The 17,592-nt window shown below is 32.2% G+C and overlaps 2 protein-coding genes across 2 annotated transcripts; both read right to left on the bottom strand.

Annotated features, from left to right (window-relative positions):
* Positions 1 to 328: 328 nt before the first annotated feature.
* Positions 329 to 13,028, bottom strand: LOC111709823 (uncharacterized). Its single transcript, XM_023483742.1, has 7 exons — positions 12,881 to 13,028; positions 6,205 to 6,273; positions 5,602 to 5,668; positions 5,364 to 5,502; positions 949 to 1,023; positions 614 to 709; positions 329 to 340 (listed from the first exon to the last, which is right to left on the bottom strand). Exons 1-7 carry the CDS (start codon positions 12,942 to 12,944, stop codon positions 329 to 331), a joined length of 522 nt encoding a protein of 173 aa, XP_023339510.1. The 5' UTR covers positions 12,945 to 13,028.
* On the bottom strand, positions 13,015 to 16,451 carry LOC111709661 (uncharacterized). The gene is made up of 4 exons (XM_023483450.1): positions 16,397 to 16,451; positions 14,557 to 14,651; positions 13,997 to 14,096; positions 13,015 to 13,257 (listed from the first exon to the last, which is right to left on the bottom strand). Exons 1-4 carry the CDS (start codon positions 16,417 to 16,419, stop codon positions 13,059 to 13,061), a joined length of 417 nt encoding a protein of 138 aa, XP_023339218.1. The 5' UTR covers positions 16,420 to 16,451; the 3' UTR covers positions 13,015 to 13,058.
* Between the last annotated feature and the right edge of the window lie 1,141 nt (positions 16,452 to 17,592).

The following is a 17,592-nucleotide window of genomic DNA, read 5'->3' as shown; positions in this document are numbered from 1 at the left end:
ATCGATCTGGCCCAAAAAATCTGGATCAAAATTGTAATAGGATAACTCCAAGCAAAAAAATATAAACCCAAATTTTCATCGTAACTCGGATTTTAAACTTTATTTTCGAGTTTCATCTACTTTGTACCTAGTTCAATCTATGTTAAATAATTTCGTAACGTCTCAAGATTACATACAAGATTAAATAACACTATAAAGTTATTCCTTATAATTTAAAAAGAAAGAAAGTTTTTAAATTTCAGCAGATATATTTTCTTTATTTAGCTGTATTTTCATAATCGAATTAAAACTTTTTATTGAAAACCTTCTCTGCAAACATAACTTTTTACTATGTAATTATCTGAAAATTACAATTTTATAAATCGAATTAGAGTTTAAAAAAATATCTAGATTTAAAAAGATCTGACCCAAAACTATTGGTGCAATTCCTTTAACCCATGGGAAGGTTTAAGGCTGGTTGAATTTTGTCAGGAAAAAATGCAGCAATTTAAAAAGTTCAAACTAGTAAAATTAGATTTTAATGAATAACGATTAAAAACGGCTAAACTTTTAATATAAAAGGGGGCGCTGTGCGCGAAGCGATAAAATCCAATTTTTTTAAAGTTCTGTATACAGACATCACTTTAATACTTACACAGAATTTGCACATGGTGTGTTCAGGACTCAAGAAATCTTTCTCATTGTTAAGATCACAGTAATCTTGACGATCCTAAAATATTAAAATATTATTTTGCTTCGTAAATGTGTTGAGAGCCTAAAAATTTCCCATCGACTTTAGAATAAAGACTTAAAAGGTATTATATCTAATTATAAATGTGCTTTTTGGTAATTCCTGTTAATCTCTTTTATCTAATATTTTAATTTAAGATTATGCATTTTTTAAGGGCAAAGAAAATAACAACATTTTGTTTGAGGTAAATCAAAAACTGTAAAAAATAAACTCTTTACCTTTGTACAAGTTCCCTCTGCCTGTTCGATCAGATAATTATCAACTTCTGCTACAACAGGTTGGATATCCAAATCCTAGGAAATAATATCCCTTTATTTTGCAGTATACCCACGTATATCGAATAGAATTTATCAAAGGAATTGAGTTTTTGCAACAAACTCTGATTTTCTAATCCCTATATCTTTCCAACACGATGTTTTAGACCTTTGATATTTCAAATTGTGAATTCTATTAGATCAAATATTCTTACTTTGAAATATCAAAGGTTTACATTATCAGATTGGAAAGATATAATGATCTAAAATATATGTTGTGATGTCTGGGACTACAAACAAGTGTGCTCAAGTAATTATGGTAAAATCAAAGGCCTAGGCGTTACGACACTGCAAACAAGACCCAAAGTTATGTAAGTTTCCATAGCAATCAGAATCTATGAGTATCTAGTCAATAGTTAAGGCTGGATATATTAAGAAACGTTTTGTTTTAAACCCCTATGCAGAATCCTATTAGATCTAATAGTCTAAGTTTATAAATATAAAAGGTTGCAAATATCAGGTTATAAAGACATAGGGATTATAAAATTTGAGTTTGTGGCGAAAATTCAGTTCCTTAGTGGTCCGATGGTTAAAGGTCGGTATAAGCCCTTAACGTTGGAATCTATTTTCACTCGTTAAGTGAAGATTGTTTGCATTATCTTAGTAGTTTTTTCTTGAACTCTATATTTCAAATATTAAAGTAAAAAACTTACACGCTATTTTTGAACTATTTTAAGATTGGAATCCAATTACAATGGAAAGATGTTGATACCAGCAGGATGTACATCGTAATAGTAGTTTTACGTGAACTAGGTGCACTGTGCATTGGAAGTTTGATACACCATGAGGGTGCGCCAACATTAATAGGTTAATTAGTTGTTTAAAATATCGAAAATAAACGGTGATTTATACATAAGGATGTCCATGCAGGGCCAAAAAAGTGGTCACCCGGAACATCAAATTGGATTTTTTTTAAATATAGTAAATAGTCAGGATGAGGAAGAAAGATAATGTGGTTACTAAGGATATACTTTATCTATTTATGCAACTGTCTTGTGTTATTATGCGTGGCAATATGTTTTTTTTTGGCCGGGATTTTTACTTTTTTTGTTTGTTTATGGTTTAACATTACAGCACGATGATTACTTTAAAGCACGCCAATAATAAAACTCACCATGAAGTGAGTATGAATGAAGTTCAAAGTAAAAATATTATTGATATTAGAACATTTTTGCAAAGAAAATCCTTGTACATTTTTCTTTTCATCGGTTCAAATTCACATATTTCAATATTTTCACGAGTTATATTCTATTTGAACATTTGAATATGATTAGATTCCTTTACAATTTTATCTATATTCGTTGAGTAAAACGAATTAAGTGGAAACTATTTTACCCCTTTACTGCTTGGATAACCCGATCCAGAAATGTACTGTTAGATATAAAATCATATTTATATATAATCCAACACAGCGAAGACATGTGCATGAGAAAACTATTTTAAAGTGTTCATTCTGATGTTTTCATGGAGATAATTGGCAAAATAATGCATAAACAGCATAGGGTATTGTACAAATACCCTATTCTGGTCGAGCCTCGCTTAAAAAATAACGCTTTGAATTACTATTTAAAGCTATAATTTTCTGATATTTTTAACCTTTTAAGCTTATTTTCTGACAATAAATTTAATCAAATGTATAATCTGCAATATCCGATAACTACAGATTTTTATTCTTTTCTTACTGTTTTTATAATATTCTCCACGATATACTATCTTAAATTATATACGTAAATATTGGCTATAAAATGTTAACGACAATTTCTCCATTAGCTTTATTAAATATAATAACAATATAAACGTAATTTTCTAATAATTTATTACAGACATTTTACTGAGTTAACAATAGGCCATAGGAATTTAGCAATACATAGTAGTAATCTACGTTTGGGTGTTTGTCTGTTGACATGCTTGTATGTCTAATTATAACTCAAATACCCCCCCCCCCTTGACCGATTTGCCTCAAATTTTGAATGGGGAACTCGTTAAACTCACTGGAATGTCTCTAGCTTGGATTGAACATGAAAAGGTCGAATTTTATGGGAAAACCCTAGTGTCAAGGCAAAGCTGGGTTCTCAAAGTTGGAATTATATATTCTTGAACTTTTTTCATGATATTGCCTTACGACTTTTTTTGGTTTGGTAGGAAGACCGGGCTAAAACCAACTAATTTTTTATTTACCTTAAACCAGCTCCTGAGAAGTCCCCCCCCCCCCCTCCTCCTTACATCTATTCCTTTCGGAAATCCTTATTAGCTCGAAGCTTTTTTTATTTTTATCAAGAGTGAAATTGGAAATATAAAACCTCAGATTGAATTAGAGAAAAGAAAATGTTTTATTTAATTATTTCTCAGAATAAGAAATATGAAGAAATATTAAAGTAGGTATTTCTTATTAATATTTACGAAGGATATCATGGAGTAAAGTCCTCTTTATGTTAGATCTGTCAGGACTGTGGTCCAAACGGCCACAAATCTCATCTTATTTTTAAACTTTCATTAGCTCAGAACCAACAAAGTTATTGGAGAAGTTTTAAACATTTAGAAGCTTATGTTGAACGCGGGCTAGAAGGACAGCCACAACAATTCTAATACCGAGCCACAACATTTCTAATACCGAGCCACAACATTTCTAATACCGAGCCTCATTTTCCCAATTTTATGTTCCGAGCAACCTTGCAAAGTTAGGGGTTTCAGTAAAAATTCGATTTACGGTTTACATTCAAAAATGATCCAAACTTTTTTCCCATTTCCATTATAGAAAAAGTCTTGTAATTCCGCCCTATCATGAAGAAATTTTTTTATTGTATTTAGCCATTACGTAGGCAGAAGCATCACTCACAAAAATGATGACGGTTTACTGCGAAGTAATTAGCTAGGAGCAAACATGATTTTTATCTTTTTTCTTTTACTCTAGTTTAGGATGGAATATGTAACAATCGTTTATTTTATTAGATCTTTGAAAAAATTATCGTTTTTAAAGGAAAATGTCATTTTTATCTGAATTCCTTGTTTTCTTTATTTCCTATTTACAGTTTCAATGTTCTTTCCTTTGCAATCGTTTAAGCTGAGATAGAAAAAGTTTAAGATCTGAAAGATAGCATTAGTGTTTTTAGACAGAAATTTAGAAATCCTAGAAAAGTTCTGAAATCTTTTTAGTTTTTTTTTCTTTTCTATAACTCTCCAACTATAACTTCTTTTTAATCTTTTCATTTTAAGGTTGGTATTTTTGTCCTTTATCAGCCATTTTATGAATATGTAATCGTAAAAGCTATTATGCTAAAACGTTATTACTTTATCAAACGAATCTGCAACATTGTACAGGTTAGATAGTATTTATTAGAAGTTTATGAGACTTTTTATGGTGCAAATCAATGCAGGGAACAGAGATCAGAATAAAATATGAATATATTTGGCATAAATTGAATCATGTGAGCTTCCTCCTGAATAAGAAATTTGTCCGTAGCACGAACTAAAATATCAAAAAATCATTTTCTAAAAGGAAAAATTAGAAAGCGAAGTTTCTTTCCGACGTTTTTTGAGAATATGCAAAAAGCTCTTAAAGCAATATGATATTTCCAATAACAAGTTTCATTTGAGTTCTCTAGCATAATAAATCAAGCATAGACGTCGAAGCCCTACATGGTTGTGGGTATGATACATGTTTATGTAAATTAGTTAGAATAGCCGAGACATGAACTGTCAAATTAATTCTGAAATTGTTTGTTTATGTTCACACAACTCCTACGCACAAATTGAAAGTTAAACAGGGGTCAGGCTATAAATATCCTAGGTATAGATTATCAAAGATAAAATTCATAAACTTGTCAAAAAAGATCCAAACAATGAATTAGAGATTAGAGAAATAATACACTGGTAGAGCACTGCATGAAACAGAGAACAGTACATGATGTAAACACACAAAAGGCGACTTTAGATGTATGTTAGCAGCTATTTAACCATAGTTTCAACAACAACAACAAAATTGTCAACCAGTTAAGAAATGTGGGAGAGAACGTGGGGGGGGGAGAGGGGGGGATATTTTTTCTACCTTTTATTTGCCAATCCGATGCAAATAAAGATTTAAGATAAAGGTTAACGGAATATTTAATGATAAACTTGTTTAAAGGAATTATTTCAGGCTTTGCCACTAAGTCAGATTTTCTAATCGTTATATATCTGCAATCCGATATATATATATATATATATATATATATTATATTATATATCTGCAATCCGATATATATATATAAATATTATATATCTGCAATCCGATGGTGTATTCTTTTCCATTGCTTTTAACTGTTCTGAAACTAATGGCGTACCTGAATATCATCAGCAAATTGTGTAAAATCTGGGAGGTCAACTCCCTCTGGAAGATCAACTGGACCAGATAAAGGTGTATCATCTATGTAACCTGTACCACTGCCTCCATTCTCTGTTAGAAACTCAGTCCATGGCAAGCTAAAAATAATTTTCTGTTTACCTTTGCGTTAGTGTTCAGGTTAAAATTTTTTAAAACTGTTTTGACCATAAATTTTCTTATAATTATTATAGATTTACCTTGAATCTGTATATTCTGATATTCTAGCTTTTGAACAGGAAATTCGTGGCAAGCAAACACTTTCATCTGAATAGAATTATGTTCAATTAGTTTATCCATCTAATGGAATAATCATGTGGTTCTTTATTAAAGGATTCAGGCATTCAGTCCAGGCCCAATCTCAGAAATTTGATTTGTAGAACGAAATTCAATTTTTCCAATTTTTCATATGAGCGGACAGAGAGAATAGGTCGGAGATAGAGGAGGCCGGGTAGGGGGGGGGGAGTATCTTTTTTTGGGGAAACAAATTCTTTCAATTGTAAAAACTTAAAAACATTTGAAAAAAGCTTATGACATTTGTAATATAGTGAAATTGTTTAGGAAAACAATGTAAAAATTAAGAAAATTCAACATTATCAAATGAAAATCATCATACTCCATGTCTGAAATAATTGAATACTTCCCTTCAGTTTATAATGTTCTATTAAATAATTGAAACTTTTCGTACATATTTACCAACACTAGTAACTGAATCTGCATTCTAAACTAAGATTTCGGCTCGTACTGCAGATTACACTGAAGAGTGAATGAAAAGATTGAGTGAGTAAAAACATATTTCCTACCTGGAATAATTTGATCTGGGAACTTCGTAGAGAAAGGAATATAAATGTTTCTTTTCTCTCTTCTCAAACCTAGAGTTAAAAAATGATAAAAATGTTATCGTAATTCTTTCAGTTTATTGCAGTTAATTAATTAATTAAACGTTATAAAAACTATGTCTGATACTTTTTATTTTTTTTGTACTTCTCAAGAAATTGATTCGATTCCTGAATAACAGATGATGTAAAAATGTTTTCATTATTATAATTTTAATCAAAACTAATTTTTACCTCTATTCAATTATTTAGTTATTATATTCAAGCAAGCATAGATCAAAAGAAAAGACAAAGAGGAGTATTCAATAAATTTTCTGTATTTGAGTTAAATGAAAGTTGCTTGCTTGAGCAATGTGCATATCATATTAAAAATGTATCATGTATTGGAAATATTTGTTTTCGATAAAAAGCTTGGATTCTGGTATATCAATAAATAGAATTCATTTTATATATTAATATTTATTATATTATTTTTTTGTCCCCAGGACATGTTACGATCAAATTTCGGAAATTTTTCTGTTACGAAAATTTAGTGTTGTAGGTTTTTTTATTGTTCTACCAGGGGTTGTAATCTGGCAGCACATTCATCTATCCACTCTTCATTCATTCTGAGAAGAGGGTTGACAAGAATCCAGCTGCCTAAGGACTTCTGAGACTTGAGAATTGTAGATTGTAGGAATTATTTGGATATGCTGACAGAAAATATCACACTTATTACTCCCAATCATTTGTAAGACCGGATTGGATACCCAAAGGTACCATGGCAACCATAGTATAGACTCTCCCTGCTTGCCCACCGTTCTTCTCTTCATCATTATTCACTTGGATCAATCAATATAAAATCTTCTTTCTTTCTGAGTAGAAAGAACGCACCCTTCCGCTGCGAGAGTTGTTGACAGCCGCCCCTCTGTCCTTCTACATCCGTCAAGTGTTCATTGCTGCTTAACTAGATGTTGGCCCACAGGTTTGTGAAGGTGACCATTAACACCAATCCAATTATCCTTTACTGGCTGCTGATAAGTGTGCTTATATTCCGTGATCCAATGAGGTCTGGTATCCCACACTAGCCACCCAACCCCACAAGTAATGAATAAAAATACAAAATATCAAGTAATTATATGCATTGTAGAAAAAAATATACGTACACAGTACAACCATGTATGTATAAAACTATCAAATTTTTAACTGACCGTAACTTATATTGAATCATATGTAACGTTTATATCTACTATCTATATTTGTAAACTAGCTAATTACAATTTTTTATCTGATTACAAACCTCATTATCATTCTGTGTTGATCTTAATGCTTTAAATGCATTAAATCCATCTTCCATAATTCCCCGCCCTTCCCGCTTTTTAGCAACATTTTTTGTAGTTTCGTCCAGTTCTCCTCATTTTACGTTCATCTTTATTTTTACGCATATGTAGTAGTTTTACCAAAACCACCTTCCTCCTCTTAATTAACGTGTTCCTCTCTCCACATTACAACATACGCCTAATCCACTTATTTCAGAACCCCCCACATCCCTCATCCATACTGACGGGTAAAGAATCCCCACCCTTAGTTCCTGAAAAGCCCCTATAAATACAATTTTTGCCCCTGGAAAAAGTATTTCCATTGTTTTTCTCTCACTCTTTGAACTTTTAAGCTCAAAAACGTCCAAACAGTTCAAAAGAAGAAAATCCTATCCCACTGAACACATAGTATATGTGATGTATTGCTGCCTATTGATAAAAAAGTCAGAGAAATAACAAAATATTTAAAATCTTGTTTTATCCCAAACTTCTATTTAATGTATAATGCACGTTGATGATATCTTATCCTTCTCGCCAGTTTTTGCCTCCCCGTCGTTCCATATCCACTATGTTTTTCTTACAAAAACTTATGTTATCAGTTTGGTTGAATTAGGGGGGGGTACTTCAAAAAGTAAAGACGCAAAATTTTCACGTTGGGGGGTCAATGGGAAGATAGAAATGGGATAAAGTCTATGCTAGATAATTTGTATATTTACTTTAGAATAAATATAAATTCCATAATTTAAAAAAGTTATGGGCTACACATCTTTGCAACCAGGAACCAAATTTAATGCAAAGCTAAAAGTAATTGAACTACACAGACTAAGTAAAACCACTTTTCTTAAAATTAACCGGCCTACAAGAGAAGTAGCTTAGCCAAGTCTATGTAGTTCAACTAGTTTTATCTAATTTAAGTTTGGTCTCCGAAGTAAGTTGTATACTTCAGATATTTCTAACTGATGTGAATCATATGGTTTCCTAGATATAGGAACTATAAATGAAGAGTTTTTAGTTCTTTCCAGCTCATTTTTATTAATTAAGTTTACCCTTTAGAAATGCTATCTAAACAAGTTATTTATTACCTTTCACATAGAAAAACAAGAATATCTTTTAGAATCTTACACAAATAAGTCAAGTACATATCTTTATTATACCTTGTTATAGTGTAAATATATCTAAATCTTTCTTAACCATATGAGTTTAAAAAAAGAGTTTATAAAATAAATTGTATTTCTTTTTCACTTTTTAATTAGGGAAAAAGTAAAACTACACTGAATAAAATCTCTTTCTTTCTGTTTTCTATTACAGTAAAATCGCTTGTTAGGAAGTTATACAAAACTTATTTGAGCTGAGTTCCGCGGAAAAGGTATTTTCTGAGGGGGGTATTTTATGACGAAAAGGAGGGGACACTTTGGTTTGAAAGAAATGCATGTTACTGTCGAGGATATATGTTAAAACAAAATTATGGCTCAATCCCAATCCCGGTTTCACGGAGCCCCCGCCCCCCCCCCCCCCCAGTATTTTTATGTGTAAACCAATCACGCAATCTCTATAAAAAATGTAAATTTTAAGATAATTCTTGCCGAAAGACGCTATTGGGAGTCAAGGGCTGTGACCATATGATCCATTGTGATAAACATATTTTTGGTTAATGTTTTGGGTAAGGTCGCCATGGTAGTTCAGACGATTTCTGGGATAAACGCAGAGGCTAAGAAAGCTAAGAGACCAAGCGCTTATGACGTATTCATTATTTAATTATATTTGTAAAATTTAGTAAAGAAAACTTCAAGATAATTTTATGTAAGAAGAATCTGAGCTCAGGGTTAAAGAACAACGTAGATTAAAAATGAATTACTCATCTTCAGCTTGACCCGGCTCACAAGAAAACTGCAAATCTGCACACACTTTGATAATTTTTTTTTAAATTGTGGGATTCAAGCTGAAGAGAAGTCTTCGAGGTTTAAAACCATGGCTCGCTATTAAATTTATTAAATCTTTATGTATTTATATTATTGTTCATTGTCACAGTTGCTCCCGTCGTATAGTCGCGCTTGGTATTTAATTATGGTTTTACTGAAGTGCTTGGCGTTGCCGGTGAAATTTCAAAAAAACAAAATTTTATAAGTCTATATCACATCCACACATGGGTTCCCACTTGGCCAGCTAAAGCGAACACACATATTTAGATAATTGAGCTTTATTATATATCTAGATTAAGCTATATGTGATTAACTTGGATACGCACGCAGCCCTAATTAAGAATTTATCGATATTTTATAAATAACATTTTTTTTGAAAATCGTCTCATCTACTACATTTGACCCTGTTTTTGCCCTGCACATTTCCGTTTTGGTAATTACTATGCCCACTATCTTGAAGGAGCTGCGCCAAGTTCTGACATAAACGTTCAAACTAATGTGCCCAACCGCTTGCATTCATTTAATCAAAATTATAAACAATCTGTCAATCAATGTGGAATTCTAAGATTCTCATAGAAATACCAATATTAATTCAATTTGGATAAATTAGTGGACGGTTTACACAGAATGGTAATAAAAAACTGATAAAACCAAAAATCCCCGACAATTTGGCCTCAAAATTTGATATAAGAAATTGATGAGCACGTAATAAATTCTCAAAAAATACATTTTAGCTACAGGCATTTTATGCATTTTTGACCTGATCCATAATTTTTGCTGATTTTTTAAAGTTTTTTCTCTCGTTTTTCTTTCATTGGATATATAATCATCAAGTTCGCTATCTTAGCTAAAATATATAGACGAACAAGCCACTTTATAATTTTCTAAATGTATAAGTTTCTGTTTGTTTAATAAAGTACCATGGTTATTCATTTTAAACATTTATGTATCAAAGTATAGCAGTGTCATTTACTTTTTAACCTATTTTTATCCATCAAACCTACATTTATGGTGAATTAAAATGATGACATATTTTCATTTTAAAGTTTTGCAGTGGAATCAGGTGGATATATATATATATATATATATCTTGACAAAAGAATATTAAAGGAACTTAACATGCATAAGGAATACCGATCAACTATATATATCATCCAAACCAAACTATTGAAGAATCGAAGGGCGACTTTTCTTAAACTTCAAAAAGTAAAGACGCAAAATTTTCACGTTTTTTTGACCCACTAATCCCCTCCCCCGACTTTCTAAAGTGCGTGCGCACATATATTTTGATAAATGATCTTGTCCTAATCTCTCCCTGTCTTAACATCTCCGTCTCGCAACAAATTATTTAAAATGCCGAGGGCAAACATGATAACCTTAAAGATTAACATATTGATACAGATATAGTTATATATTAACATACTGATGAAGATGTATTTAACGATATGCAATTATGATATTTTTGATATTTTTGATATCTTCATACTAAATATACATATATATATATATATATAAATATATATATATATATTTTTAATCCTAAAATTTCGTAAAGATCGGAGGAACGGAAATGGAAAACAATTGAAAAATTGTCTATAGTAAATTCGCAATTACAAGGCCTCGGGTTCTTATTCTCAGTTCCCCCCAAGTGGAGGTAGGGATGTTAACGTATTCATTCTTTTGAAAAACGATCTTTCGTTTTGAAAACGACAACGAAAAATCGAAAACGAAACGATCGTTTTTAAAAACGATCGTTTTTTTAAAAGTTCGTTTTTTAAAAATGGTCGTTTTTATAAAATTCGTTGTTTCGTTAACGATCATTAATGACGACCCTTCGTTAACGATCGTCAACGACGATCCTTCGTTAACGATCGTTAACGAAGAGAGGAAACCGACCTGAAAGGGCATCTGTAATAATCATTGAGTAGTTTTTAAGAAAATATCAAGAAGTTTTAGCTCCCCCACAACTGTTAAACTTCATGTAAGACGACATTCAATAAAGTTGCATGTAATTTTTTTTTCTTCAAAAACTATAGTTTTTCCCAAACCGACCGTTTTTATAAAGTCCGTCGTTTTGTTAATGATCGTTAACGACAACCCTTCGTCAACGATCGCTTTTTTTAAAAACTGTATAAAAAAACGGTGGCAAATCGTTTTTATAAAAACGATCGTTTTTAAAAAGATTGTTATCGTTTTCTAAAAGTTCAAAACGAGTGGGTCGTTTTTAAAAAGATCGTTTTTTCCGAAAACGAAACGATCGTTTTTGAAAACGATTGAAAAACGAAAAACGATTGTCCCTTCCAACACCATCACCCGGTCGGAATCATCTCCTCCACCATCAACAAACTCTTCATCAAAATTAAAAATAAATGTGCAAACTTCAAAGGTTTGACTTTCTCCCCCCCCCCTTCCTAATTTCCAGTGGGGTAAACTTCAACCGTTTAAGTATCGTTTAAGCACCCTTTAGTATCAAACCAAAGAAAAGTTAAATATAATTCTAAATTAATCAAATGCAATAGATAAATGATAGCTTAATAATAATTGTTTTTCTTCTATAGTTCGTAAACAATCTAGAGAATTGTTTTTATCCTTTAACAAGCAGTATTTATTTTTCTTGTTTATTGAAATTGAATTGAAATTGAATTGAAATTGAAATTGAAATATATAAAATAAATAATTTCTCTAAATCTATGAGTACTGAATGTATTTAAAACTGTAAATATACTCAATGCAATCGTGCGATATTTTCTTTTAATGATTAAAAATTGAAATGAACTGAAAATCCAATAAATCATCATAATGTGATGGTTTCCTTTAATACAAAATCTTAAAAGATTTAAAATCAAAATGAAAAAAAATAACAATAACAATAATTTGCTTTTTAATTTTGCAAAATTGTGATGATGAATAGCATTGAAAGCAATTAATTGCCATTGGCATGAAGTACAGAATACATGCTAAGGTGACATGGAAACGCCTCAACACGGAAACGCCTCAAGACGGAAATGCCTCAAAAAAACATAATCATAAAACTAATTTAATGTCGTCTTCTCTCGACTTAAAATTAAAAAGACTATATTCTAACAATTTTCACAGCCATGGCCGCAGCGCTCGGCCTCCTAGCCTATTCTAGCCTCAGCGCACGGCCCACTAGCCTGTCCTAGTCGCAGCACTCGGCCCCCTCCGTAGCCTGCGGCGCAACCTAACTTACCCTAAATTAATGGTAAAATAATTGTTAAAATTTTTTTTTTAATGAGAGAAGACGACATTAAATTAGTTTTATGTGTCCGTTTTTTGAGGCATTTCCGTGATGAGGCGTTTCCGTTTTGAGGCGTTTCCATGTCACCCATATGCACTAAAGGGAACGAGTTGGAATGGAATTATTGGTGGATATTAAACACATTTTATCATGCTGATTTTGCCTACCTCGTCCAAATGCAGTCTGAGATCCAAGAAGGATAATTCCAAGCTGAAGAAAAATGAGATTCATTTTTAGAGATTCTTTCACTTAATCACAGATAATATCACTTCATGTTCTTACAAGTTATCTGAATATTATATCTGAAATTCGTGAAAAAATAAACAATTTTAAAAAGAAATTTCTTTACACAATGATTCCTGTCCAATAGGTCGAGTAGTCCTGGACGATTGTCAAATTGAACACAGCATCATCCGAAGATTTTAAATCGTCCACAGGGACGAAAACAATTTCCAATTCAGCTTTTAAATCGTCATTATCATGGGTTAATCCAGTAAAATCTTGTGATAAGGATCCCAGTTGTCCAGTGCAGGGAACTCTTCGACTTAAAGATAGGATAGATAATATGTTAAAATTATAATTTTTTTCTTATTTTAACTGATATCTAGAACAGGTTTGAACCGGTCTAATTATCCGTCATTTTACTTCCACCCAGCCCCTTTCAACCTTCTCTTCTAACTCCTACCAATCCTATTCATCTCTCTTTTCCAATATTCTTTTTCCAATATTCTTTTTTTAAATATTCTTTATCAAAATACTCTTTTTTCCCCAATATTCTTTTTCCCAATGTTAATTTTTTTCCAATATTCTTTTTCAAAATATTTCTTTTCCACAGTACTTTAGTACTTTCCCCTCTGTATCTTCCTAAATGAACTTATTTCCCCCCTCCCCCCTATTTCTATTATTTTCTCTACCCCTCAAGTATTTATTGTCCAGTCTTTAACTCAAACCCATCGCTGTGCCCCCAGAAACACCATATAAGGTCATAACTGTTAATTCGTCAATTTGAACAAGGCCTATTTTAAAACAAGTTTATTCAGAATGCTGATATAAAAAAGTGTATGTAGGAATGTAAACAAACGCAACACTGCTCGAGCTGATTTGTTTTCTCATAATCTCCCCAGATTATGTAAATAAAAAAGAGAGGTTTCTGGTGTAACTTTTGTGTAGGCAATCTAGCTGATTTTGTAAATTTAAGAATACATTTATTTATACAAATATCATGAATAAAAACAAACAGTATTTTCTATCCATTCAAATTTTTTATCTATCCGTTTGGTTTCCTGAAGCCCTTGGTTTCGATGAATTCTCCTGGATGCTGTGTTGTCAGAAGAAACCCTTTAAATGGGGAATCAGTGGAGATGCGAACAATCAATTCTTTTTCTAACATATCAGTCAATTTAATCATTTCTATTTTAAAAAAGATGTTCTTAATGAATTTTTTTATTTGTTAATAATTGGCCAATTTCAAACATTTGACCTCGATTTTGTCAATTAGTACCAATCATTTTCTCTTATTTAAAAAAATTCTCCTCACTACACCATTCTAGAATGACTAAACTTTACTGAAAAAAATACTTTTAGAACTTTAAGAATAATTTTTTATCCATACGGATTTCTGAATGGAACAAAGGAATTGAGTCTTTGCCACAAACTCTGAATTTATAATCCCTATATCTTTAGAACCAAATGGTGTACATCTTTGATATTTCAAACTTATATCATTTGATCTAATAGAATTCATAGTTTGAAATATCTAAGGTATACGACATTGGTATCCACAGATATACGGTTTAGAAAAGCAGAGTTCGAAATTATGCATTTATGAAAATAGCTGATATTCCTATTGAAAGCTCCTTGGAGCTAATCAGTACTGGATCCCCTTTTTGTGGCTCCAATCCATGCCGCGGAGATGTGACACACAGTGGGGCTCCGTCTCTGCACAGTGCAAAATCAAGAATCGACACATAGATTCAGCCTGCTTATAAACAGTCTCATCAATGTTTAAGACAGGGTTGACTTTGAAGTGTCGCAACGCCCTAAGCTTAGATTTTACCGCTCTAACTCACTTATGATATTCTGTAGCCCTTTACATGAACATCTTAGAACTTTAAATCACTTGTTGTTAGCTTTGGTTTTTTAGAAGTAATTGGCAAAATTCTCAACAATTTAAGCTTGAGAGCGTGAGACCATTAAATCGCAGTGAATCATGATATCTTAGGTGGTAGTAGTGTTGAAGAGAGAGGGGGGGGGGGGTTAAATTCCATTTTTCATGCAGTTCAATTTGATGATGGTTTAAATTGTGGATGGTTAAAGACACGAAAGGTGACATTTTTTAGTAATATAAACGGTGTTAGGTTAGATCCCCAGCGCAACTTCCCCAGTCACAACTTCCCCGAGACATCTTCCCCAACAGCAATTTCCTCAACAACCAATATCCCCAACAACAATTTCCCCAATTACTAATTTCCCCAACAGCAACTTTCTCAACAACCAATTTTCCCAACAACAATTTCCCCAATCACTAATTTCCCCAACAGCAACTTCCCCAACACCAATTTCCCCATGCAGTAAAACAGCAACTTTCCCAACAACTATTTCCCCATGCAGTAAAATATAAAATATTTCCGTTTTTAACATTATTTCAATGAACAAAAGCGCAATTTTAAACTAAAAAATTCGCACCTTTTTGAATGTGAAAAAATCAGTTGGATTAGAGTCGACAATGTTGGCAGTTTATACACTGTCCTCGAAGAAGAGAAATGTTCTGGTGGATCCCAATAAGTATGAGTACAACCTACAATCAATGTCAAGGGACAAATCTAAATCATTCTGGAACTGTGTTGAGAAAAGGAAACATTCAAAATGTGTAGCAACGGCCGGTGTGAAGAAGAAGAATTTGACTGCATGGGGAAATTGGTGTTGGTGAAGTTGCTGTTGGGGAAATTAATGACTGGGGAAGTTAGTGTTGGGGAAATTAGCGGCTGGGGAAATTGCTGTTGGGGAAGTTGTGACTGGGGAAATGACCTAACACCATATAAACATCCCGCGAACGATTCGATTAATTTTAGAATCCGAAATTTCTTTAGACACTATGTAAAAAAGACTGTAGACTTTAGAAGGTCTATTTCAAAATTGTGTAATGCCTAATGCGGTAAATACGAGGGCTTAAACCTGATAATGAAAACCTTTTATAATATGTGCGCATAAAATTAATTTTTATCTCAAATGCAACAGTTAAATGATTACAACCTGTCACAATATAATTAAACCGTTTCTCCAATTACCATGTCGATAAACTGCAAGGGTTGTTGCCAAATAAACTTCAAGATAAAACTAAACCCTGTTATATCAGGGTTTGAAACTCTGCAAACGTTTTTCTTACTAAACACATAAGCAGTCTTGGAAAAATGCCAACATAAACAATTCTAATTGGCGTAGTAAAACTGAGAGGTTAACTTAGACTATTGGGTATTTTATGGAAGAAGCACTACGTTTTGTTTTACCATTGACGAGTTAATGACAAATGAAGAATAATGTATAAAGGAATAACATCTTTGCAGCCTGAGAGTCTACGTTTTTTTCAAACCTGGAGATCTAATAGAATTTATAATTCAAAATATGAAAGGGTACGACTGGGGTTTTAAAGAATTTTGTAATGATTTAATTCTTGCCATTTATGCCTGTATGCACGAGCAAGGGACATAAACCACAGAACACTACAAGACAATTTCAACATTTTCTGAAATTAAACTTAGCTTAGAATTTTAGTCTAAAACTTATAGTCTAAACAATGCAATGAGGAATTATACATTTGTCAAATATCATTAAGAATTTAAAATTTGACACTTGTTAGCATGAAACAGAAGATATTAGTCATTAAAAAAGTCAGACAAAAAATTGGATAACAAGTGCTAATGTTCAGTTATCTAAACCAATGATATTAAAAAAATGTTATGGTAACGTTAGGAAAAAAGTTGATTTAATTATTTGATATGCATGCACTTATAAAATTAATATACTCAAAAAAACTACGGGGGGGGGGGGGGTTAAATTGACCCCCCCCCCAGCAGGAATAGGGTTCAACTAGTTTTGCATTGATTGCATCCCGCAAGAAATAAATTGATCCTAAATTGAGAAATGTAAGCTGTGGCAGAATTTAAAGAATTTGAGCGGCGGTTTAAATTTAAGCCGCGGTTTAAATTTAAGCCGCGGCTTAAATATGATTGGTTCCAAATGTTTCAAATGTTGTATCAAATGTTTCAAGATTTAAGCCAACGCTTAATTTAAACTGGGTTTAGGCAGATTTAAACCGCGGCTCAAATTCTTTAAATTCCATCTCTGAATAAAAAGTTTCGCCCTTAATTTATGTGTTGCTGCGGAACGTTATACATTATAGAACAGTTGAAGATAAATTAGAAGAGTTATATGATTTGAGAAGGGGACGAAATTCATTATGCATTTATGAAAATAGCTGATATTCCTATNAAAAATATGGGGACCAGCGCTAAAAAAAAGTTCCATGAAAAGGGTGAAGGGTTAAGTGATGGCTAGCCTCCTCTGTGTCGCATATTTATTAAGAATGAAAGTATTTTTTTTAGGGTTTTTGAGATGTAGACGAATAAGCAGTTTTTTTAATTGTTGCAGAGTTACTTTTTGTATAACGTGCACCGATTTTTCCTTACATCCTAAAACTTTCGCTATTGTGTTATGTTTGTTTAATAAGTGGGTAGGGGGGGGGGTTGAGATTTTCCGCTAGAATTAAAATAGAAGATATTTTTGAAAGTCAAAAGTCCAATATTAAAATATTCTAATTCCTATATCTTTGAAACCTGATGGTGTAAACCGTATAGTTCAAACTTAGATAATTCGTTCTGAC

The sequence above is a fragment of the Eurytemora carolleeae genome, unplaced genomic scaffold (genome assembly GCF_000591075.1).
Source record: "Eurytemora carolleeae unplaced genomic scaffold, Eaff_2.0 scaffold46, whole genome shotgun sequence".
Taxonomy (NCBI): domain Eukaryota; kingdom Metazoa; phylum Arthropoda; class Copepoda; order Calanoida; family Temoridae; genus Eurytemora; species Eurytemora carolleeae.
Note: the sequence above shows the minus strand (reverse complement) of the source record. Positions and strands in the feature narration are given on the sequence as shown.